Genomic DNA, 24,284 nt, shown 5'->3' on the forward strand with positions numbered 1-24,284 from the left:
ACTGGGTAAGTGACATTTTCAGTTCAGTGGCATGTGTCGCTGCAGATACACATGCTGTGCATAGACTAGTAAGCAGTTATCTCCCCAAAAGCGGTGGTTCAGCCTGTAGGAGTTGAAGTAGTTTGAAATAAAGTTCTTAGTACGGCTTGACCTACTGTGGCCTGTTGTGCAGATAACACATCTACACAGTAGTGTTTAGTAAATGTATGAGGCGTAGACCATGTTGCTGCCTTACATATTTCGGTCATTGGAATATTTCCTAGAAAGGCCATAGTAGCACCTTTCTTTCTGGTTGAGTGTGCCTTTGGTGTAATAGGCAGTTCTCTCTTTGCTTTAAGATAGCAGGTTTGGATGCACTTTACTATCCATCTGGCGATACCTTGTTTTGAAATTGGATTTCCTGTATGAGGTTTTTGGAAGGCAATAAATAGTTGTTTTGTTTTCCTAATTTCTTTTGTCCTGTCAATGTAGTACATTAGCGCTCTCTTGGTGTCTAATGTATGTAGTGCTCTTTCAGCTATTGAATCTGGCTGTGGGAAGAACACTGGTAATTCCACTGTTTGGTTTAAGTGGAAAGGTGAGATAACCTTTGGTAAGAATTTTGGATTTGTTCTTAGAACGACCTTATTTTTGTGTATTTGCATAAATGGTTCTAGTATGGTAAACGCCTGTATTTCACTTACTCTTCTTAGAGATGTGATGGCAATGAGAAATGCAACTTTCCACGTTAAGTATTGCATTTCACAAGAATGCATGGGTTCGAAAGGTGGACCCATGAGCCTTGTCAAGACAATGTTGAGGTTCCATGAAGGAACAGGTGGTGTCCTTGGTGGTATTATTCTCTTTAGGCCCTCCATAAACGCTTTAATGACAGGTATTCTAAATAGGGAAGTTGAATGAGTAATCTGCAGGTAAGCAGATATTGCTGCGAGATGTATTTTTATGGAAGAGAAAGCTAGATTTGATTTTTGTAGATGTAGTAAATATCCTACTACATCTTTTGGAGATGCAAGCAATGGTTGGACTTGATTATTATGGCAGTAACAAACCAATCTTTTCCATTTACTTGCATAGCAGTGTCTAGTGGATGGCCTTCTAGCTTGTTTTATGACCTCCATACATACTTGTGTGAGGTTCAAGTGTCCAAATTCTAGGATTTCTGGAGCCAAATTGCTAGATTCAGCGATGCTGGGTTTGGATGCCTGATCTGTTGTTTGTGTTGTGTTAACAGATCTGGCCTGTTGGGTAGTTTGACATGAGGTACTACTGACAGGTCTAGTAGTGTGGTATACCAAGGTTGTCTTGCCCATGTTGGTGCTATTAGTATGAGTTTGTTTTGACTCAATCTGTTTACTAGATATGGAAGGAGAGGGGGAAAAGCGTACGCAAATATCCCTGACCAATTCATCCATAGAGCATTGCCTTGAGATTGCCGGTGTGGGTACCTGGATGCGAAGTTTTGGCATTTTGCGTTTTCTTTTGTTGCAAATAGATCTATTTGAGGTGTTCCCCAAATTTGGAAGTAAGTGTTCAGGATTTGGGGGTGAATTTCCCATTCGTGGACCTGTTGGTGATCCCGAGAGAGATTGTCTGCTAGCTGGTTCTGGATCCCTGGAATAAACTGTGCTATTAGGCGAATGTGGTTGTGAATTGCCCAATGCCATATTTTTTGTGTGAGGAGACAACTGTGTCGAGTGTGTTCCCCCCTGTTTGTTTAAATAATACATTGTCGTCATGTTGTCTGTTGACAAGAATGTATTTGTGGGCTATCATTGGTTGGAATGCTTTCAACGCTAGAAATACTGCTAACAATTCTAGGTGATTTATATGAAACTTTCTTTGATGTACGTCCCATTGTCCTTGGATGCTGTGTTGATTGAGGTGTGCTCCCCACCCTGTCATGGAAGCATCTGTTGTTATCACGTATTGTGGCACTGGGTCTTGGAAAGGCCGCCCTTTGTTTAAATTTGTACTGTTCCACCATAAAAGCGAGATGTATGTTTGGCGGTCTATCAACACCCGATCTAGAAGGTGACCCTGTGCATGTGACCATTGCGATGCTAGGCACTGTTGTAAGGGCCGCATGTGCAATCTTGCGTTTGGGACAATGGCTATGCATGAGGACATCATGCCTAGGAGTTTTAAGATCATCTTTGCGTGTATCTTTTGTGTTGGATACATAGCTTGTATCACCTTGTGAAAATTTTGAACCCTTTGTGGACTTGGAGTGGCTATCCCTTTTGTTGTGTTGATTGCCGCTCCTAAGTATTGCTGTGTTTGACACGCCAAAAGGTGTGACTTTGCATAGTTGATGGAGAAACCCAGTTTGTAAAGGGTTTGTATAACAATCTGTGTGGTGTAAACACTTTGTTAGCGAGTTGGTTTTGATTAACCAATCGTCTAGGTACGGGAACACGTGTATTTGCTGCCTCCTGATATGTGCAGCTACTACTGCTAGACATTTTGTAAAGACTCTTGGTGCTGTCGTTATTCCGAATGGCAACACTTTGAATTGGTAATGTATTCCTTCGAATACGAACCTTAGGTATTTCCTGTGCGAGGGATGTATCGGTATATGGAAATACGCGTCTTTTAGATCTAACGTTGTCATGTAGTCTTGCTGTTTCAGTAGTGGTATTACGTCTTGTAACGTGACCATGTGAAAGTGGTCTGATTTGATGTAGGTGTTTAGTGTTCTGAGATCCAATATTGGTCTCAGACTTTTGTCCTTTTTCGGTATTAGAAAGTACAGTGAGTAAACTCCTCTGTTCTTTTGTGTTTTTGGTACTAATTCTATTGCGTCTTTTTGCAGTAATGCTTGAACTTCTAGTCCTAGAAGGTCTATATGCTGTTTGGACATCTTGTGTGTTTTCGGTGGGACGTTTGGAGGGAGTTGGAGAAATTCTATGCAATAACCATGTTGGATAATTGCTAAGACCCAAGTGTCTGTTGTTATTTCCTCCCATGATTTGTGGAACTGGCTTAGTCTCCCCCCCACTGGTGTTGTGTGAAGGGGTTGTGTGACTTGTGAGTCACTGTTTATTCGGAGGGGTTTTGGGACCCTGAAACTTTCCTTGGTTTCTTGGGAATTGGCCCCCTCTGTATTGGCCTCGAAAGCCACCCCTTTGATATTGTCCCTGGTAGGTATGTGGTCTTGTTTGTGAGGTGCTGGCTTCTGTGGCTTGACCTTGAAACCCTCCTCTGAAAGTTGTTTTGCGAAATGTGCCATATGTGCCACTGCCCTGCGGGGAATAGAGTGCGCCCATGGCTTTGGCTGTGTCAGTGTCCTTCTTCAATTTTTCAATTGCAGTGTCCACTTCTGGGCCAAACAATTGCTGTTCATTGAACGGCATATTGAGCACTGCCTGTGTCTTGGCCTCTCGGTGCCGACCATCTTCGGTGCCGCTATCTCTGTGCCGAGCAGCTTCGGTGCCGCTATCTCTGTGTCGAGTAGCTTCGGTGCCGCTATCTCTGTGTCGAGCCTTTTCTGCACCACTCTCTTGGTCCAGAGAGTGTTGCGCGCCTGTGTCTCGACCTGAGTTGGACGACTTTGGCACCAGCTCGCCCTTTTTCGGTGCCGATGGACGGTCACCTACTTTATGGGTTATGCCATGGACTGTTGGCAGTGGCTTCCCCTGGGCTTTGTCTGTGTTCTCGTCTGATCTTTCTTTCGACGTCTTACTAACGGTTGGTTGCTCGTCGACGTCGAATTCTTCAGACTCCGAATCGCGGATGGAGAAAGTTTCTTCTTCTTCCTCCTCCTCGAACCCTCGTTGTCCTATCGGCGTGGAAGCCATCTGCAACCTCCTGGCTCTTCGGTCCCGGAGCGTTTTTCTCGACCGAAACGCGCGACAGGCCTCACACGACTCTTCCTTGTGCTCGGGGGACAGGCACAAGTTACAGACCAAATGTTGGTCTGTATAAGGATATTTACTGTGGCATTTAGGACAGAATCGGAACGGGGTCCGTTCCATCAGTCTCGATGTTGCACGCGGTCGGGCCGACCAGGCCCCGACGGGGGATCGAAAATACCCCGAAGGGTTACCGGAGCTCTTTAAGGCTCGGTGCCGATTTGCCCTAACTATCCCGATACCGAACGAAACAATACCGACGAATTTTCCGTTGATTCTGACTAACTTTCCGACCCGAAACAGAGCGAAAAGGAACACGTCCGAACCCGATGGCGGAAAAAAAACAATCTAAGATGGAGTCGACGCCCATGCGCAATGGACTCGAAATGGGAGGAGTCCCTCGGTCTCGTGACTCGAAAAGACTTCTTCGAAGAAAAACAACTTGTAACACTCCGACCCAACACCAGACGGCGAACTATGCACAGCATGTGTATCTGCAGCGACACATGCCACCGAACCTTTGGTTACTCACGGTCGTGGAGTCACCGGAGGGTCCTCCCTGAGGTGTTGGTACTCCACCAGTCGAGTCGGGGTCGCCAGGTGCAGTGTTGCAAGTCTCACGCTTCTTGCGGGGATTTGCAGGGGTCTTTAAATCTGCTCCTCTGTAACAAAGTTGCAGTCTTTTTGGAGCAGGGCCGCTGTCCTCGGGAGTTTGTTTTTCTTGAAGCAGGGCAGTCCTCTGAGGATTCAGAGGTCGCTGGTCCCTTGGAAAGCGTCGCTGGAGCAGGTTTCTTTAGAAGGCAGGAGACAGGCCGGTAAGTCTGGGGCCAAAGCAGTTTGTGTCTTCTTTTCTTCTTCTGCAGGGGTCTTTCAGCTCAGCAGTCCTTTTCTTCTTGTAGTTTCAGGAATCTAAATTCTTAGGTTCAGGGAAGCCCTTAAATACTAAATTTAAGGGCGTGTTTAGGTCTGGGGGGTTAGTAGCCAATGGCTACTAGCCCTGAGGGTGGGTACACCCTCTTTGTACCTCCTCCCAAGGGGAGGGGGTCACATTCCTATCCCTATTGGGGGAATCCTCCATCTGCAAGATGGAGGATTGCTAAAAGTTAGAGTCACTTCAGCCAGGTGTTACAGCTCCTGCCTGGGGGAGGTGATAGCATCTCCACCCAGTGCAGGCTTTGTTACTAGCCACAGAGTGACAAAGGCACTCTCCCCATGTGGCCAGCAACATGTCTCGAGTGTGGCAGGCTGCTAAAACCAGTCAGCCTACACAGGTAGTCGGTTAAGGTTTCAGGGGGCACCTATAAGGTGCCCTCTGGGGTGTATTTCACAATAAAATGTACACTGGCATCAGTGTGCATTTATTGTGCTGAGAAGTTTGATACCAAACTTCCCAGTTTTCAGTGCAGCCATTATGGTGCTGTGGAGTCCGTGTTTGACAGACTCCCAGACCATATACTCTTATGGCTACCCTGCACTTACAATGTCTAAGGTTTGGCTTAGACACTGTAGGGGCACAGTACTCATGTACTGGTGCCCTCACCTATGGTATAGTGCACCCTGCCTTAGGGCTGTAAGGCCTACTAGAGGGGTGACTTATCTATACTGCATAGGCAGTGACCGCAGTCGCGGTCAGGGGGAGCCTCGGGATTCCCTCTGCAGGCATCGCTGTGGGGGCTCAGGGGGGACAACTCTGATTACTCACGGTCTCAGAGTCGCCGGGGGGTCCTCCCTGTAGCGTTGTTTCTCCACCAGTCGAGTCGGGGTCGCCGGGTGCAGTGTTGCAAGTCTCACGCTTCTTGCGGGGATTGCAGGGGTCTTTAAATCTGCTCCTCTGGAAACAAAGTTGCAGTCTTTGTTGAACAGGGCCGCTGTTCTCGGGAGTTTCTTGGTCTTTTGGAAGCAGGGCAGTCCTCTGAGGATTCAGAGGTCGCTGGTCCTGGGGAAAGCGTCGCTGGAGCAGTTTTCTTCTGAAGGAGGGAGACAGGCCGGTAGGACTGGGGCCAAAGCAGTTGGTGTCTCAGTCTTCTCTGCAGGGGTTTTTCAGCTCAGCAGTCCTCTTCTTCGTAAATTGCAGGAATCTGATTTCCTAGGTTCAGGGGAGCCCCTAAATACAGGATTTAGGGGTGTGTTTAGGTCAGGGAGGGCAGTAGCCAATGGCTACTAGCCCTGAGCGTGGCTACGCCCTCTTTGTGCCTCCTCCCTAGGGGAGGGGGTCACATTCCTATCCCTAGCCACAGAGTGACAAAGGCACTCTCCCCATGTGGCCAGCAACATGTCTCGAGTGTGGCAGGCTGCTAAAACCAGTCAGCCTACACAGGTAGTTGGTTAAGGTTTCAGGGGGCACCTCTAAGGTGCCCTCTGGGGTGTATTTCACAATAAAATGTACACTGGCATCAGTGTGCATTTATTGTGCTGAGAAGTTTGATACCAAACTTCCCAGTTTTCAGTGCAGCCATTATGGTGCTGTGGAGTTCGTGTTTGACAGACTCCCAGACCATATACTCTTATGGCTACCCTGCACTTACAATGTCTAAGGTTTGGCTTAGACACTGTAGGGGCACAGTGCTCATGCACTGGTGCCCTCACCTATGGTATAGTGCACCCTGCCTTAGGGCTGTAAGGCCTGCTAGAGGGGTGACTTACCTATACTGCATAGGCAGTGTGAGGTTAGCATGGCACCCTGAGGTGAGTGCCATGTCGACTTACTCGTTTTGTCCTCACCAGCACACACAAGCTGGCAAGCAGGGTGTCTGTGCTGAGTGAGGGGTCCCCAGGGTGGCATAAGATATGCTGCAGCCCTTAGAGACATTCCCTGGCATCAGGGCCCTTGGTACCAGGGGTGCCAGTTACAAGGGACTTACCTGGATGCCAGGGTGTGCCAATTGTGTAAACAAAAGTACAGGTTAGGGAAAGAACACTGGTGCTGGGGCATGGTTAGCAGGCCTCAGCACACTTTCAAATCAAAACATAGCATCAGCAAAGGCAAAAAGTCAGGGGTTAACCATGCCAAGGAGGCATTTCCTTACACATCACATTTGGTAATGACACCATTTATTGCTTGTGTTTTTTTATCCTTTTAACAGAAAATGGAAGCCGAGGTAGTTGGGGGATGGATGGGTGGGAGGAGGGGGTTGGCTGAGCTGCACCGTAAACATTACGGCTGCTCCTTAAAGAAGGTCCAGGATATTTCTATGAACAGCAATCACTAAACGAATAGCCACCTTGGAGAAGAAAAAAATAGTAAAGTGATTTACGAATGGATGTAAAAGCTACACAACTGCAAAGTATACTTGTTACAAGTAAGACATTCAAGATTCCAGCATGCATTACAAAAGTATACAAAGAGCATATGTTTCCTTGGGAGATAAATATAAATCAAAGAAACTTGAATATTCAGCTCGACTGAACACAGTGCATCAGAGTACACAGTGCAGGGTTTGAGATGTAATGACTGCACTCTTCCCTCATAAAATACTTTCAAAACCATCTAACAATGCCAAAAGCATCCACCTCTCCTACAGAATGCATCTATCTTACTTGAGGCGTACATTTACATTTTTTTTTTTTTGTAGAGTTATTTTTGCAGGTATTCATTACATTTGCTATTTTTAGCCTTATAGTCCCAGACTTCTTGCCCTTCATGAATTTCTAATAATCCTTCTGAGCTAAGACTTCCACACAGGACACCTACACTGTATCCCAAGACCTACGTCTGACACCAACCTCTTTTTGATGACTAGGGCACAATTTGGCTTGTTTAAACACCAACTCCCAGGGAGTCCAGACAGCATCCAGTCTTGGCTTACTAGAGCAATAAACACTGCCCTTTTCACCTTTTACTACAATCCCACTTTATACTTTTTGCCTTCTCCTGCATTGTGTCAGGCCCACAGGGTTCGCACAAGCCAGCTTCCAACTTACTATTTTGGACTCTGCTTTCCACCAGCCCTTCTGCCTGACAGATAGTCTCACACCTCTGGTTTCCAGTACTCTTTATTGCTTTGACCTATCACCCCTATAGTGTCCACTGAGGATGTTTTGTTACAGGTCTGTTGAATCATCATGGAATGGCAAATCTGCTACTTCCAGGTCGACCCCTTATATTTACTGCTGAGTATTTAAACATCTTAGTTGAGCTTTTACCACTTCCTGACTGTCCTTATGGAGCCTATAATGTGATGTTTACTTGATTATTCTTTGGCCTTCACCTTTGCAGCTTCTGGATTGGCCCTACAGAACTACCATAGAGTTAAGTTTTATTTAGCTGGTTGGGCCTGTTTGCGGCTGCTTGGCTGATACAACAGATCCTCTACTTGAATATTGATTCATGGCAACTAGCCCAGTGGCTACCAAACATTTTCGCACCATGGCTCACTAGACATATTGGTCGTTAGCTGTAGCTCCCCATTAAAATAAGAGTGTTTTTGGCTGGTTTGGGGGGGGGGGGGAGGGAATGGCGTATGTAAGCCCAGTCTCGGTAGTATTTCCATTTTGCTCCCTGAAAATAATTGGGATGAAGCAGATGAAGGTATTGAAATGATAGATTACAAAATAAAAATATAACAGTTGTACAATAGAAAACATTAATTGGTTGAGTCCGAAACAATACTCTTCAGCACTGGGGTCTGCATGCCATATTGAATTTTTTTTTAACTATTTTTTGTTTTAAAATTTGCTTTTAGTGCACCACAGTGTTTATACTTTCCCTCCCCATTTTATATAGCTGCCACCTCTACTGTTGTATCAAAACATTCTGTTGTACTTCTGTAGTAAATATTAAAAAAATTATTTAATTGCACAAGCCAGTCTTTTTTCACTTTGAAGATTTTTTTAAGCCATGTACTGACATTATTTTCTTTTCTGTTTTGCCACCAATACTGCATAACATACGCCATCAAATGTTTCACACTTCTGATGCACCATTCCAAGAAAGCTCGATTTCTTGTTTGTTGCCTCCTCAGACTCCATTTTGCTTTCTTTCAAAGATCACCAAGGCCAGTTTTCCCTTTTCCCCAATAAATCACATCTATTATGGTCCTACGAACATTTCACCAGTGCAGTTTGGTATATCAAAAAGCAGAGGCCAGATTAAAAAAAAAGCTAGATCCATTTCCACTATAATTCATTTCGAATCACTCGTTTTTCCCCCAGTGTGATTATAACAATCCAAGTTTTGTTTCCCATTTTCTATCTCAGCTGACATCCCTGGTCACCTCATGTTAGCTAAAATTCTGCATCTCCTCTTTTTCCTTTCGTCGTTCCTTTTCCAACTCTCCCCTCCTACCTCTTTTTTTTCCCCCAAAAAAGTGTTTACTGTCACTTCCTCCTCCCCCCCCCCCAACAACCCCTTCTCTGCCTCACCTTTCCTTTTCCAGTGTTACATCGTATTGAAAACCTCTTGCACTCCAACTTGCAATCACCTTACCCCCTCAAATACCTGTTTTCCCTGTCATTGGCCTACCGTCAGTAAGCCCTCTCTTCACCACCTACAGCTTTTGTTTTTCTGTCTTACTTCTCTTATCACTCTCCCACTTCCTATGCCCTGGGAGTTAGCCGAATATTGCATGTAGAAGAGCAACATTCTGTTTCTAAAACATCAAATCTACATTTTATTGTAGAAGACGGTCATATCCTGATCAGTCATCAATATGTCGAAACAGGAAATAACTAGGGAATACTAGGAAAGATTACAGTCCTAAAATAAAGAGTGAAGCTTCACAAAAAAGAGGGCCAAACTCCTGTTGCCGAGATTGGTGGAAGTAAACCACATCACGTGACCCAGTATGAGAGATTTCCTCCAAGATGTTCATTGCCCAGTGTGCAGGCCTCACCCAAAGCAACCTCACACTGCACGTGTTAAGTCTTTGGAAACCTAGTGAAAGCTTTTCACGCAGTTTTCAGCTTGGAGAAACAGGGAGATGGGGGAAAGGAAGGCAAGGAAGGAAAACACGGGCAAAAATGTAAGATGGTCTAGTTGATAGTGAAAGCAAACAAGAAAAGTGTGCTTCATCCAATGAGACCTGCTAGAAAACTGGAAGCAAAAATAAAAATGTTACCTCAAAGGTACGGTACACCAAACAGACTTTGTGGCAGCCTAAAACTGAAACAACGAATGGAGGAACTTCTCTTATTAGGTATTCGGCACATTCATTTTGACAAAATGCGCCTGACTTTTCAGACCAACAGTTTGTGGTACTTCGCAAAACATCCTGCCGAGAGATCGAACCTAAACTGTGCCCTGTCCCTCTCCCCCACAGTCATTGTTGACAGGGTGAAGGACCGCTTCGACAATGACTTTTTACCTGTGCCGAAGACTTGGAGGAAGAAGAATGGTGGTGGCTCCTCGAGACCTTCCCCTCGAGCAAGATCGGGACCTACGCTGAGTCGCGCGCCAGGCCGCCATAAGCTTGCAGGACCGCTCCCTCAAGGCCTTTGGGTCCATGGCCCGGAGCACGACTAAGGGTCGTGGTCACACTTCAAGCACCACAGACAGACCTGATGCGGATCAGTCACCGACATCGTGCGTTGACAGTCCACGCACGGCTCGAAACCGGTCTTAGGTGCCATCACAAATCAAGCAAAAAAAAAAAAAAGAAAAAACACTCTGCAAAAAAGAAAAAACCCTGCAAAAAAGACAAATCTGCAAAAAAAAAAAAAAAAAAAAAAAACAGCAAAAACTCAACATGGTCAAAAATAGACCAGGGTAGCACTCTCGCATGGGGCAGAAAGAACTGAGGTCAAGACAGTGTCTATGTGCTACTCCCCACGTCATCACGGTGACTACGATGCCAACAACTCTCGCGGAGTCAACTGAAGTCACCTATCAACGCTCAAGAGTATTGCACGAAGATAAAATCTCCGGATCCAGTAGGACTCCTGTGGGAAAACTCTAAGGTAAGGAATCTGCAACTAGAAGTCTATCAGATATATGGAATATATACATCGACTTGCAATATTAGGACAATGAGATCTGGAAACATCCGGAGATTTTAAGGAGTCTAACAACATCTCTGTGCGCTCTGGAATTTTATGCCCACAATCTACAGGATATACAGAAATACAACTGCCTCTTCCTATGCTGCTTTGCAGAAGGGATAAGTGCTGTTGTATTTCTGTCCAATTGTATTATTTGTTACTGTGCTCTTAAGTTTGATCAGAGACGTCTGTTGCTGGGACACTCACCACATCTCATGTAGGTTGTGTGAGGTGTTTCTACCTCATCAGTTCTATGTTGATAGTGGCACAGCACTCTTTAGCATGGGCTTGTGGTTCAGTCCAGTATTACTCCCATGCAGCTGTATATGCAGCTGCCCAGTTTCTTTCATCCAGTGGTCTGCCGTGCGGGTGGCCAGTTCGCCACACAGTCCTCTTTTTATGATGTAAAATCGCCATGATTACACCTGTGCACACTGCATTTCACAGTGGAGTGTTCACACCAGCTCTCAGGCTGCAAAAACTGCTTTGCTCTGCATTGCCAGAGTATTATTTTAACTGGTCTGCGCAAATAATTTTAGAGCTTGCAGACCACGTGAAAAAAATTATGAGTAGTCACTGACTCGGATGTCTTATTAGGTTGGGCCCAAAGGGGCTTGTGCCATTAGGGACCACTTACTGCACCATTTATATCCTCATGCACATTACGGAGTTAGCAGCAGCCGAGTGACACAAGGGTTATTTGGTGATCCTTTTGTCATGGACCTTGGCAAGTTCGTCAACACATTTGCAGCTCTTTTTTGGAATAAGAGTCATCAAGTCTAGTGTGTTTAATAAACAGAGATGGGGAGTCTTGATGGCATGAACCAGTCCTTTTTATTTCAATTCTAAAAAAAAAACCATACAGCTAGTTCTTCAGGGCTGTAGATAACACAATCATAAGAATATGCTTACATAAGTACAGCATATGCTAAACAAACACCACAATATCACAAGGAGCACCCACAAATGTAGTCAATTTAATTAGATCATAGAATCAAAACCCAGAGTTAATACCAATTTTGAGAAGCATGATAGACTCATTTGATTCCGTTATATACACATACTGGTCAATATATGATGAAGATGGTCAAATTCAAAGTAGGACATATATGAAACATAAGTACACAAAAAAGGAAAAAGAAAAAGCAGAATGTTGTGAAATTATGGCAGATTTGTGTTTTATATATGATGTAACATACTGCAATAGAGTGCCACCTGATAGGTCTTTTTGTCTATATTTCTGCTTTGGCAGTAGTATTGTAAGCAATGGATAATGTCCTGTGTTCCACCTATATGTAATTAGGGACAGATGTTCTGTATAGTTCTTGTCCTACTGCTCTGAAAATTGTTTGCTCAGTCCTCCATCAAGAAATGTTTTCAACCTGGCCCTTTTTTGGTAGGGTCAGACGTTTCTGGTGACAAGAATGCGGCCAAGCTTCTTCAAGGTCCCCAGAGAGGCTTCTTAGTGGGCAGACTTGGAGGATGCTATAATTGGTCCTGAGAGGGAACCTTCTCGTCCAGACTGAGAAGAAGTTGAAAGATGCTAGATGTGGATACAGGGGTCAGACCCTAGGAGACTAAGGATCACTTTAACAGGCAAACATTATTCATCTTTGTGATGCAATATTGCGGAGCATGGTAAGTTAACTACCTTCATAGAGGTTAACACAGAATGCCAGGGTGTTGGAAACACTACAGGGCCACAAGCTAGAGTTTTTGAACATCCAGAGGCAATGACCACTACTCAGACCTGATTTTCCCCTACTAGATCAGAATTTTATAGACCAAGAGATTCAGTGTGTTAAATTTGAGAGGTTTCAATGCCTGGATCCTATACAAGCATTTCAAGATGGAAGGCATCCATCTATTGAGGGATTTATTGCAGAGGCACGACTGGATGGTCAGACTAGATCAGAGAAAGTTACCCGACCTTTCCAATATTCGCCCCACACAGGCAAATTCTGCAGTTCATCTGGAAAGATCAATGACACAAATACCAGGGCCTTTCATTTGGCCTCTCATCCGTCAAGTGGTGCTTCACCTTCAGGCCGGGGGGAGGGTGTCTGATAATTTACCTAGATAATTTGATTAGCCTGGCCCAAGACTAAAGTACGGTAAGGACTCACCATTCATGGACAACCATTTACTGCAAGATTCAGGCTTTGTGATAAATGTTGCGTAATCTGTGTTGATGCAAGCACAGAACATAGTATTCTTAGGGTTTCAGGTGGGCTCTGTTTAATCTCAGTTATTGTTTTCTACTTTAAAAATCAAATAAGGTTGATTCTGTCCAAACAGAAGGTATCATTGCAACTCTGAGTGAGGAAGGTGGGATTACTGGCTTCTTTAACCCATGCTGTTTTCCCAGGTTCCCTGCATTATGAGGCATTGCAATGTTTGAAAATTCAACAGATCCATGACAGCAGCTTGTATTGGCTTGGTGACAGGCTGGTCCGGATCAAAGAGGGATGCATTTAGATCCTTTTGTTGGTTGCTGAGCAGTTTCTGTTTGAAATGTATGACATGCAACGGATCTGCAAAGAAAGAGATAGTGCTGATCATATCTAAGGATGGTGGCAAAGGGAAACTGGTGGGTGGTGTGAGGCGTCATGCCTAAAATGTTCATGAGAAATGTAGATAACGTTTTAAAGTTATAAAAGTTTGCTGTGATGTAAACAGTTAGGAAAGATAAACATAATCCTCGCCTCCGGGTCTTTAGCAATTTAAAATTCTTGATGGATAAGCCAGAAAATCTTTTACCAGTATCCACTTCGTTTGTTGTTTTTTAATATACGATTTAATAAAAAAAAAAAAAAAAAAAAAATTATCAGGATACATTGTAGATTTGAAAGTAGGAGTACAAGACAAAAGCATGGCACAGCGCTATCAATAATTTATGTATCTAAATGGTACATCTATGGTGCCAAACTAGTCAAAAATGCTGCAAAGCACTGTACAGAGTCAAAGGTGAGCAAAAAGTCTACGAGTCATAGACATAATTCAACGAGATGTAATGTTCTTTAAAGAGGTGAGTCTTCAACTCTGGAGCAGCATTGGGGGCAGTTCTGATGGATAATAGCATTTTGTTCTGGATCCAGGGTGCATAAATCAAAAAGGCCTGCTGCCGTGATTTTTTTACACTTCTTAGGCAGCTGTCCGATGGTGTGAAGCTGTGGGTGTGCTGAGAAAAACCAGATTCTGGGAGCTTGTTTCCAAGATAAGTTGGTGTGCACGGCGTGATGGCTTTGTCAATGATGCAGATGTTTTTCAAGATGGTGTGGGCCAGACACAAAAGTTCCATCAGGTTGGGGGTGATATGATCATATTTCTTCAGACTTTAGATGAGCTGTGCTGTGGCGTGTGGGACACTCTTGGGTTGGGGGGTGGACGAGGTCTGGGGTCTTGTGGAGGTGCAGGCACAGGGGCAAGTCGGACTGTGGGAAGGCATCCAGATGCTAGAATGAGCAGGGTTGACCAGCAGTCCTGAAGCCAATTTCTGGAAGAAAGAGTACTGGTAGTAGCCGTTTTGTTTTAAAAAAAACATTTTCCTTGAGGGTGAGGCTGGTGTCTAGGATGAAGCCAAGTGACTTGGCATTCGTTAAAAGTTGGGTTTCAAAGCCACCATCTCACTGAGCTAGGTTTGTACAGTTTCTTGTTCTTGGAAAATAACAGGAATTCAGACTCGTTTGGGTTGAACTCCAGGTAGCAGCTGGACAACACAGTATGGATAATGTGCAAGCAATGTGTGAGGCATTGGAAGTCTGAAGCAGAGGACACTTTCTAGTAGAGCTGTGTATCCTCAGCATACTGATGAATATTGATGCTGTTACCTGCGAGTACAGATCCAAGCAGCTGCATATAGAGGATGACTATGACAGGATGGCACCACTGTGCACTTGGCATGTGATTTGAATCTTTCATGGCCTGAAGGTGGCCATGTGAACAAACCAATGTCAGTTGCCAGCTCAGAAGGAGAACCAGTTAATGACACTGCTAGCAAACCCCAAACAAGACTCCCATGGTGCATGAGGCTGAAATTGGTGACTGTTTTGAAGGTATCTGAGATTTGCAGCAACAGAGGAAGGGGTGGTCAGAAGATGTGTAAAGCAGAGTTATCAGTGCTGCAGACTGGTAGACGCGCAGGAGATATCTAAAATTTCTTTGAACTTCCCAATTTGAATAGACAATATACAATGCACGCAGCTTGCATGATGAAGCTCTGTCTTTTTTTAGTTATATTCTTCATAATGCGTTTAACTTGTCCATCTAATTTAACTAACCTTATATAGTCAGCATTATGGCCATGTTTTTCCAGCTTCACCACTCTGCCTCTGCTTTTTAACCTGATTTAGAGAGGCTTCTAATTTACCAGTATAAGAATCTCACTCCTAATTCAGCGCCCTCCTTCAGCAGTGCCACCTTTTAATTACAATGGAGACAGCAGGTAGCTGTGGAATTTTTTTTACAAAGACACCTCAAAACAGCACACAACATGTGGGGGACAACTTGCAGACTGACTGATGAAAGTGTCCATCCCCAGCTCCAGCAATAAACCTCAGACAAGAAAAGTCAGTGGCCCTCCATTGTGAAAACTACTAGAATGTGGCTTGTTCACAGTATTCAAAACCTAAATGTAAACATGAGCTACATGAGATCTACTATTCACTACTGATAAGGATAACCCATCATCTAGGGAGTGCTGAACTTAGAAACTGCCTTCAGCAGTCTAATCTATAACCATAACTATGTGTTGACAGGAAGCTAGATGAAAGCCATTTGTAAACCGTAGTCATAAGTGTAATTGTTGAAAGGATCGTGTTTGACTGCTATTTTTTTTCCTTTCACTTTTTCCCCTGAAAAGGTGAAGTCACAGCCAAAACAAAATAATGCTTTAAAACATTGCCGGCATAAACACGTCTACTTATCCACTGACCTGATGTAACATTTACTATTTGCAGTGATGCTTGACTTCTGATCACAGGTACAATTTCCTTTTTCATGAGTGGTTTTATGTTGAGCAACCTGAAACTGAAAAGAAATTAAGTTGTTCACAAAAAATGGTTTTAAGAACAGATAAAACAAAAAGTTAGATATATTGTAGGAAGTTGGCTCTGTATGTGCTATTTCAAAGTGAGGAATAGCATGCACAGAGTCCAAGGGTTCCCCTTAGAGGTAAAATAGTGGTAAAAATAGATAATACTAATGCTCTATTTTGTGGTAGTGTGGTCGAGCAGTAGGCTTATCCAAGGAGTAGTGTTAAGCATTTGTTGTACATACACAAGACAATAAATGAGGTACACACACTCAGAGACAAATCCAGCCAATAGGTTTTTATATAGAAAAATATCTTTTCTTAGTTTATTTTAAGAACCACAGGTTCAAATTCTACATGTAATATCTCATTCGAAAGGTATTGCAGGTAAGTACTTTAGGAACTTCAAATCATCAAAATTGCATGTATACTTTTCAAGTTATTGACAAATAGCTGTTTTAAAAGTGGACACTTAGTGCAATTTTCACAGTTCCTAGGGGAGGTAAGTATTTGTTAGTTTTATCAGGTAAGTAAGACACTTACAGGGTTCAGTTCTTGGTCCAAGGTAGCCCACCGTTGGGGGTTCAGAGCAACCCCAAAGTCACCACACCAGCAGCTCAGGGCCGGTCAGGTGCAGAGTTCAAAGTGGTGCCCAAAACACATAGGCTAGAATGGAGAGAAGGGGGTGCCCCGGTTCCGGTCTGCTTGCAGGTAAGTACCCGCGTCTTCGGAGGGCAGACCAGGGGGGTTTTGTAGGGCACCGGGGGGGACACAAGTCCACACAGAAATTTCACCCTCAGCGGCGCGGGGGCGGCCGGGTGCAGTGTAGAAACAAGCGTCGGGTTCGCAATGTTAGTCTATGAGAGATCTCGGGATCTCTTCAGCGCTGCAGGCAGGCAAGGGGGGGGTTCCTCGGGGAAACCTCCACTTGGGCAAGGGAGAGGGACTCCTGGGGGTCGCTTCTCCAGTGAAAGTCCGGTCCTTCAGGTCCTGGGGGCTGCGGGTGCAGGGTCTCTCCCAGGCGTCGGGACTTTAGATTCAAAGAGTCGCGGTCAGGGGAAGCCTCGGGATTCCCTCTGCAGGCGGCGCTGTGGGGGCTCAGGGGGGACAGGTTTTGGTACTCACAGTATCAGAGTAGTCCTGGGGTCCCTCCTGAGGTGTCGGATCTCCACCAGCCGAGTCGGGGTCGCCGGGTGCAGTGTTGTAAGTCTCACGCTTCTTGCGGGGAGCTTGCAGGGTTCTTTAAAGCTGCTGGAAACAAAGTTGCAGCTTTTCTTGGAGCAGGTCCGCTGTCCTCGGGAGTTTCTTGTCTTTTCGAAGCAGGGGCAGTCCTCAGAGGATGTCGAGGTCGCTGGTCCCTTCGGAAGGCGTCGCTGGAGCAGGATCTTTGGAAGGCAGGAGACAGGCCGGTGAGTTTCTGGAGCCAAGGCAGTTGTCGTCTTCTGGTCTTCCGCTGCAGGGGTTTTCAGCTGGGCAGTCCTTCTTCTTGTTGCAGGAATCTAATTTTCTAGGGTTCAGGGTAGCCCTTAAATACTAAATTTAAGGGCGTGTTTAGGTCTGGGGGGTTAGTAGCCAATGGCTACTAGCCCTGAGGGTGGGTACACCCTCTTTGTGCCTCCTCCCAAGGGGAGGGGGTCACAATCCTAACCCTATTGGGGGAATCCTCCATCTGCAAGATGGAGGATTTCTAAAAGTTAGAGTCACCTCAGCTCAGGACACCTTAGGGGCTGTCCTGACTGGCCAGTGACTCCTCCTTGTTATTCTCATTATTTTCTCCGGCCTTGCCGCCAAAAGTGGGGCCTGGCCGGAGGGGGCGGGCAACTCCACTAGCTGGAGTGTCCTGCTGGGTTGGCACAAAGGAGGTGAGCCTTTGAGGCTCACCGCCAGGTGTGACAATTCCTGCCTGGGAGAGGTGTTAGCATCTCCACCCAGTGCAGGCTTTGTTACTGGCCTCAGAGTGACAAAGGCACTCTCCCCATGGGGCCAGCAACATGTCTCGGTTTGTGGCAGGCTGCTAAAACTAGTCAGCCTACACAGATAGTCGGTTAAGTTTCAGGGGGCACCTCTAAGGTGCCCTCTGTGGTGTATTTTACAATAAAATGTACACTGGCATCAGTGTGCATTTATTGTGCTGAGAAGTTTGATACCAAACTTCCCAGTTTTCAGTGTAGCCATTATGGTGCTGTGGAGTTCGTGTTTGACAGACTCCCAGACCATATACTCTTATGGCTACCCTGCACTTACAATGTCTAAGGTTTTGTTTAGACACTGTAGGGGTACCATGCTCATGCACTGGTACCCTCACCTATGGTATAGTGCACCCTGCCTTAGGGCTGTAAGGCCTGCTAGAGGGGTGTCTTACCTATACTGCATAGGCAGTGAGAGGCTGGCGTGGCACCCTGAGGGGAGTGCCATGTCGACTTACTCGTTTTGTCCTCACTAGCACACACAAGCTGGTAAGCAGTGTGTCTGTGCTGAGTGAGAGGTCTCCAGGGTGGCATAAGACATGCTGCAGCCCTTAGAGACCTTCCTTGGCATCAGGGCCCTTGGTACTAGAAGTACCAGTTACAAGGGACTTATCTGGATGCCAGGGTCTGCCAATTGTGGATACAAAAGTACAGGTTAGGGAAAGAACACTGGTGCTGGGGCCTGGTTAGCAGGCCTCAGCACACTTTCAATTGTAAACATAGCATCAGCAAAGGCAAAAAGTCAGGGGGCAACCATGCCAAGGAGGCATTTCCTTACATATATGTAATCCTAGTTCTCCATTGTAGGAAGTTGGCTCTGTATGTGCTATTTCAAAGTAAGGAATAGCATGCACAGAGTCCAAGGGTTCCCCCTAGAGGTAAGATAGTGGCAAAAAGAGATAATACTAATGCTCTATTTTGTGGTAGTGTGGTCGAGCAGTAGGCTTATCAAAGGAGTAGTGTTAAGCATTTGTTGTACATACACACAGGCAATAAATGAGGAACACACACTCAGAGACAAATCCAGCCAATAGGTTTTGCTATAGAAAAATATATTTTCTTAGTTTATTTTAAGAACCACAGGTTCAAATTCTACATGTAATATCTCATTTGAAAGGTATTGCAGGTAAGTACTTTAGGAACTTTGAATAATTACAGTAGCATATATACTTTTCACATAAAACACAAATAGCTGTTTTAAAAGTGGACAGTGCAATTTTCACAGTTCCTGGGGGAGGTAAGTTTTGTTAGTTTTGTCAGGTAAGTAAGTCACTTACAGGTTTCAGTTTTTGGTCCAAGGTAGCCCACCGTTGGGGGTTCAGAGCAACCCCAAAGTTACCACACCAGCAGCTCAGGGCCGGTCAGGTGCAGAGGTCAAAGAGGTGCCCAAAACGCATAGGCTGCAATGGAGAGAAGGGGGTGCCCCGGTTCCGGTCTGCCAGCAGGTAAGTACCCGCGTCTTCGGAGGGCAGACCAGGGGGGTTTTGTAGGGCACCGGGGGGGGACACAAGTCAGCACAGAAAGTACACCCTCAGCAGCGCGGGGGCGGCCGGGTGCAGTGTGCAAACACGCGTCGGGTTTTCAATGTTGTTCAATGAGAGATCAAGGGATCTCTTCAGAGTTGCAGGCAGGCAAGGGGGGGGGCTCCTCGGGGTAGCCACCACCTGGGCAAGGGAGAGGGCCTCCTGGGGGTCACTCCTGCACAGGAGTTCCGTTCCTTTAGGTGCTGGGGGCTGCAGGTGCAGGGTCTTTTCCAGCCGTCGGGAAATGGAGTTTCAGGCAGTCGCGGTCAGGGGGAGCCTCGGGATTCCCTCTGCAGGCGTCGCTGTGGGGGCTCAGGGGGGACAACTTTGGTTACTCACGGACTCGGAGTCGCCGGAGGGTCCTCCCTGAGGTGTTGGTTCTCCACCAGTCGAGTCGGGATCGCCAGGTGCAGTGTTGCAAGTCTCACGCTTCTTGCGGGGAGTTGCAGGGGTCTTTAAATCTGCTCCTTGAAACAAAGTCGCAGTTCTTTTGGAGCAGTGCCGCTGTCCTCTGGAGTTTCTTGGTCTCTTGGAAGCAGGGCAGTCCTCTGAGGATTCAGAGGTCGCTGGTCCTGGAGAAAGCGTCGCTGGAGCAGGGTTCTTTAGAAGGCAGGAGACAGGCCGGTAGGACTGGGGCCAAAGCAGTTGGTGTCTTCTTTCTTCTTCTGCAGGGGTTTTCAGCTCAGCAGTCTTCTTCTTCGGTAAGTTGCAGGAATCTAAATTCTTAGGTTCAGGGGAGCCCTTAAATACTAAATTTAAGGGCGTGTTTAGGTCTGGGGGGTTAGTAGCCAATGGCTACTAGCCCTGAGGGTGGGTACACCCTCTTTTGTGCCTCCTCCCAAGGGGAGGGGGTCACATCCCTAATCCTATTGGGGAATCCTCCATCTGCAAGATGGAGGATTTCTAAAAGTTAGAGTCACTTCAGCTCAGGACACCTTAGGGGCTGTCCTGACTGGCCAGTGACTCCTCCTTGTTATTCTCATTATTTTCTCCGGCCTTGCCGCCAAAAGTGGGGGCCGTGGCCGGAGGGGGTGGGCAACTCCACTAGCTGGAGTGTCCTGCGGTGCTGGCACAAAGGGGTGAGCCTTTGAGGCTCACCGCCAGGTGTGACAGCTCCTGCCTGGGGGAGGTGTTAGCCTCTCCACCCAGTGCAGGCTTTGTTACTGGCCTCAGAGTGACAAAGGCACTCTCCCCATGGGGCCAGCAACATGTCTCGGTTGTGGCAGGCTGCTGGAACCAGTCAGCCTACACAGATAGTCGGTTAAGGTTTCAGGGGGCACCTCTGAGGTGCCCTCTGGGGTGTATTTCACAATAAAATGTACACTGGCATCAGTGTGCATTTATTGTGCTGAAAAGTTTGATACCAAACTTCCCAGTTTTCAGTGTAGCCATTATGGTGCTGTGGAGTCCGTGTTTGACAGACTCCCAGACCATATACTCTTATGGCTACCCTGCACTTACAATGTCTAAGGTTTGGCTTAGACACTGTAGGGGCACAGTACTCATGTACTGGTGCCCTCACCTATGGTATAGTGCACCCTGCCTTAGGGCTGTAAGGCCTACTAGAGGGGTGACTTATCTATACTGCATAGGCAGTGTGAGGTTGGCATGGCACCCTGAGGGGAGTGCCATGTCGACTTACTCGTTTTGTTCTCACCAGCACACACAAGCTGGTAAGCAGTGTGTCTGTGCCGAGTGAGGGGTCCCCAAGGTGGCATAAGATATGCTGCAGCCCTTCGAGACCTTCCCTGGCATCAGGGCCCTTGGTACCAGGGGTACCAGTTACAAGGGACTTACCTGGATGCCAGGGTGTACCAATTGTGGAAACAAAAGTACAGGTTAGGGAAAGAACACTGGTGCTGGGGCCTGGTTAGCAGGCATCAGCACACTTTCAAATCAAAACTTAGCATCAGCAAAGGCAAAAAGTCAGGGGGTAACCATGCCAAGGAGGCATTTCCTTACAGTGACTCAGATTTTATGCAGTATATGGATGATTTGCTAATAGTATCCAAAACAGAAGAAGGCTGTAAGTTAGATACTATTACTTAATAAAATCATTTGGCTGAGAAAGGGTCTAAAGTGACCCCTATTAAAAGGCAGAACTGTCAAAAATAAGTCATTTATTCAGGTCACCAAATTGAGAAGCGAGTGAGGAAGGTGTCCAAAGAACGCACTTATGTGATCTGAGAATGGTTACATAAACTACATAGACACACAAAAGGATGTTTGAAAGAATGGTTGGCTACCGTTGTTGGTAGATTCAAAACCTTTCCTTCATTGTGAAGCCTTGTACAGAGGCTGGTCCACAATGTGGGGGACCGGGTGTCCTGGAACGTTGAATGCAAGCAAGCCTTTCTGAAGCTCGGACAGTTTGTGTAACGCGCCAGCTCCAGGAAAACTCAATTACAGTTTCTGCTCTTACCCCAACAGAATGGAGCAGCAAAGTGGCTGATTACTTATTTCTCTGCAACACTGTATCCTGTAGCCCATGCTCTTCCTTGTTAGATGAAGATTATTGCAGCAACGTATTGGGCAACTGAACAAAGTAAGGCAATTGTGATCAGGCATATGCCTATTGTGTTGGTCCCACTCTAACTTGAGACATTGCTAACTCATACACACAACTCAGCATCACACAAACAGCTGCTTGACTAAATATGAGCAAGTTGTCTTGACGGCAGAGAACATCTCAATAAAACTCTGCAATGCTCTAAATTATGCTACATACTCCTTTGCCAAAGAGGAAAGCTAAAGACATGGCTAATGAGAATAATGATCATGACCATATTAATATGACCAGACATTCAAGATGTACTAAAGTTGGCTGATTTCATTTTATTTGTACATGGTTCTGGTCTGAGAGACCATCATGGAACTCTTCAAGCACAATGTGCAGTCTGCACAGTAACAAACATTTTAGAAGCATTGTGCTAGTGTAATGTAGCTTCGGCACAAGTAGCAGAATTGATTGCAATTACATGAGCATGGTGAGTATTACAATGTATATTGACAGTCAGTATGGTTTTGGAGTGGTCCATGATTTTAGTTAGTTGTGGTAACAGCTGGAGGACCCATCAATAATGGATCACAACTTCAGGATTTGCTAAGTGCTTCACAGTTACCATAGAGAATGGCCTGTTGTGAAATGTGCAGAACACAAGAGTGGAGATTGCATGATTTGATTAGGCAACAGCTTCACAAAACACATGTAAGATGTGATGGCATGACTGATGTTTACGAAATATGGGTTTAATCTTCATTTTAGCTGAAACCCTGCAAGAAAGGTGTGTATCTACCAGCAGGTAAAGACATGGGTGCCCATGAGTTCTGTGGGGAATATCAGAAGGTCCTTCCACAAAATTAAACATGGATAAGCCATCGTGTAATAATTTGTGTTATATTTTAGTGGCCATCTGTTCATTCAAAAGATGGAGTGAAGTTTTCTCACCAAGCATTGTGACGCACTCACTGTAGGCAAGTTTTACTGATGATACGATACCTCCACAGGCGATAGCACGCTACAAATACGCATCACAACAAATGTCTCAGGGAGCATGGCTTAGCCACTGAAGATGGTGGCACTGCTTTCCTAGATTCCCACCAACAGCCCTGAACAGGTCTTATATTCTTCCATGATATTTAATCCGCTCCTCAATGTGACATTTGATGGCCGATCTGTAAGCCAGATGGATTAGAGGAGCGAAGGCCACTCAGGTGTGAGGCACACATCAGAGCGTGGCCCTTGCCAACATACTGCGGAGCAAACTGCTAAGGCAATACAGCTGCATCAGCTGCATAGTATCAGGCACTCCTTGGACTGCCTGGGTCCTCAGAGACTTCTGGTGTTCCTACTGAGGCTAAGGCAGCAGTGCCGTGACACTCCAGAGGCGGCAGGCACTTGCCTGAGGCGGCGTGACCCGAAGTGCACCATTCAGCAGGCCAGAGGCTCTACTGGAGGGTCACAGATAAAGAAAGAGTGACAAGGGAGCGCAGGAGGTTGGCCACTGGCAGCAGAATATCCCACTGGGCAGTGTAGAGTGGCTTGTGCGCTTCTGGCTAATGTCAGTTCCGGCACACTCTATTTAGTACCAACACCCTCCCCCCACCTAACACAGGCAGCTATTGGGAATTGAGCTGGGCAGTCCTGCAGCTCTAATTTCTACTTTGATCTCGGAGGACCCCTGGTCATGTTCCCTTTCTCAAAGGCGTCCTTGATCAGTGGCGTAAAAAAAAAAACTTGAGGGCCTCCTTGCGAGATATACTGGTGGGGCCCCCGCCACATCTCCCCATTACAATACATACAGTAAATATATATATTTGTGGGATGAATTATAATCTAGCGATTAGACTGCCCATAGTGAAACAAGCAGATCTAACTCCTTTTTATTATATTTGTATTTTGTTTTCAGGTACACAAAACAGAAAAGTAAATATTTTCCTGAAAAAAGTCAAATGTAAAACATAAAACCTAAAAAGCAAAACATTTTGGATTCCAAGTCGCTGCGATTCGCAAAGTCATAGGGTTTGCAACCACAAAGTGCCTTTTGTAATATGCACTAAACCCACTCTGCAATTCAGTAACACCTTTCAGACTCCCCTTTCAGCAATAATTCCCTTACAGCAGCCTGGCATTATCGTCTGCCCAAAAAAATATGTGCTGGGTCCCCTTCCTCACAGGCCCATAGACAATGCTGTGGTATCACAGACTCCCTTGTAATGCACGAGAGAAGGATTTTATTGACTAAAATTGCAACGCTGCTGAACATTCTAGTTATTCCAGTATGAAAACATATCTAATTTGTGGAAACAATTAAATGTATATGTGTACTAGAAATCATCCGATAGACCCTACATAGTGGCCTCACATTTTTACATTTCAGGTGTAACTAGTTGATGCATTGCATTCTGGCACTTGTAGTCCTGTCTATAGAGGGAA

The 24,284-nt window shown here is 45.7% G+C and overlaps 1 protein-coding gene across 2 annotated transcripts in view; it reads right to left on the minus strand.

Annotated features, from left to right (window-relative positions):
- SCAF11 (SR-related CTD associated factor 11) overlaps positions 1-24,284 on the minus strand; it is an 828,633-nt gene that overhangs the window by 682,612 nt on the left and 121,737 nt on the right. For both annotated transcript variants that reach the window (XM_069229083.1, XM_069229082.1), the window contains exon 5: positions 15,760-15,854. In XM_069229083.1, the coding sequence (XP_069085184.1) occupies positions 15,760-15,854 (95 nt within the window). The remainder of the gene's footprint in view (positions 1-15,759; positions 15,855-24,284) is intronic.

Source organism: Pleurodeles waltl, chromosome 4_1 (assembly GCF_031143425.1).
Source record: "Pleurodeles waltl isolate 20211129_DDA chromosome 4_1, aPleWal1.hap1.20221129, whole genome shotgun sequence".
Lineage (NCBI taxonomy): Eukaryota > Metazoa > Chordata > Amphibia > Caudata > Salamandridae > Pleurodeles > Pleurodeles waltl.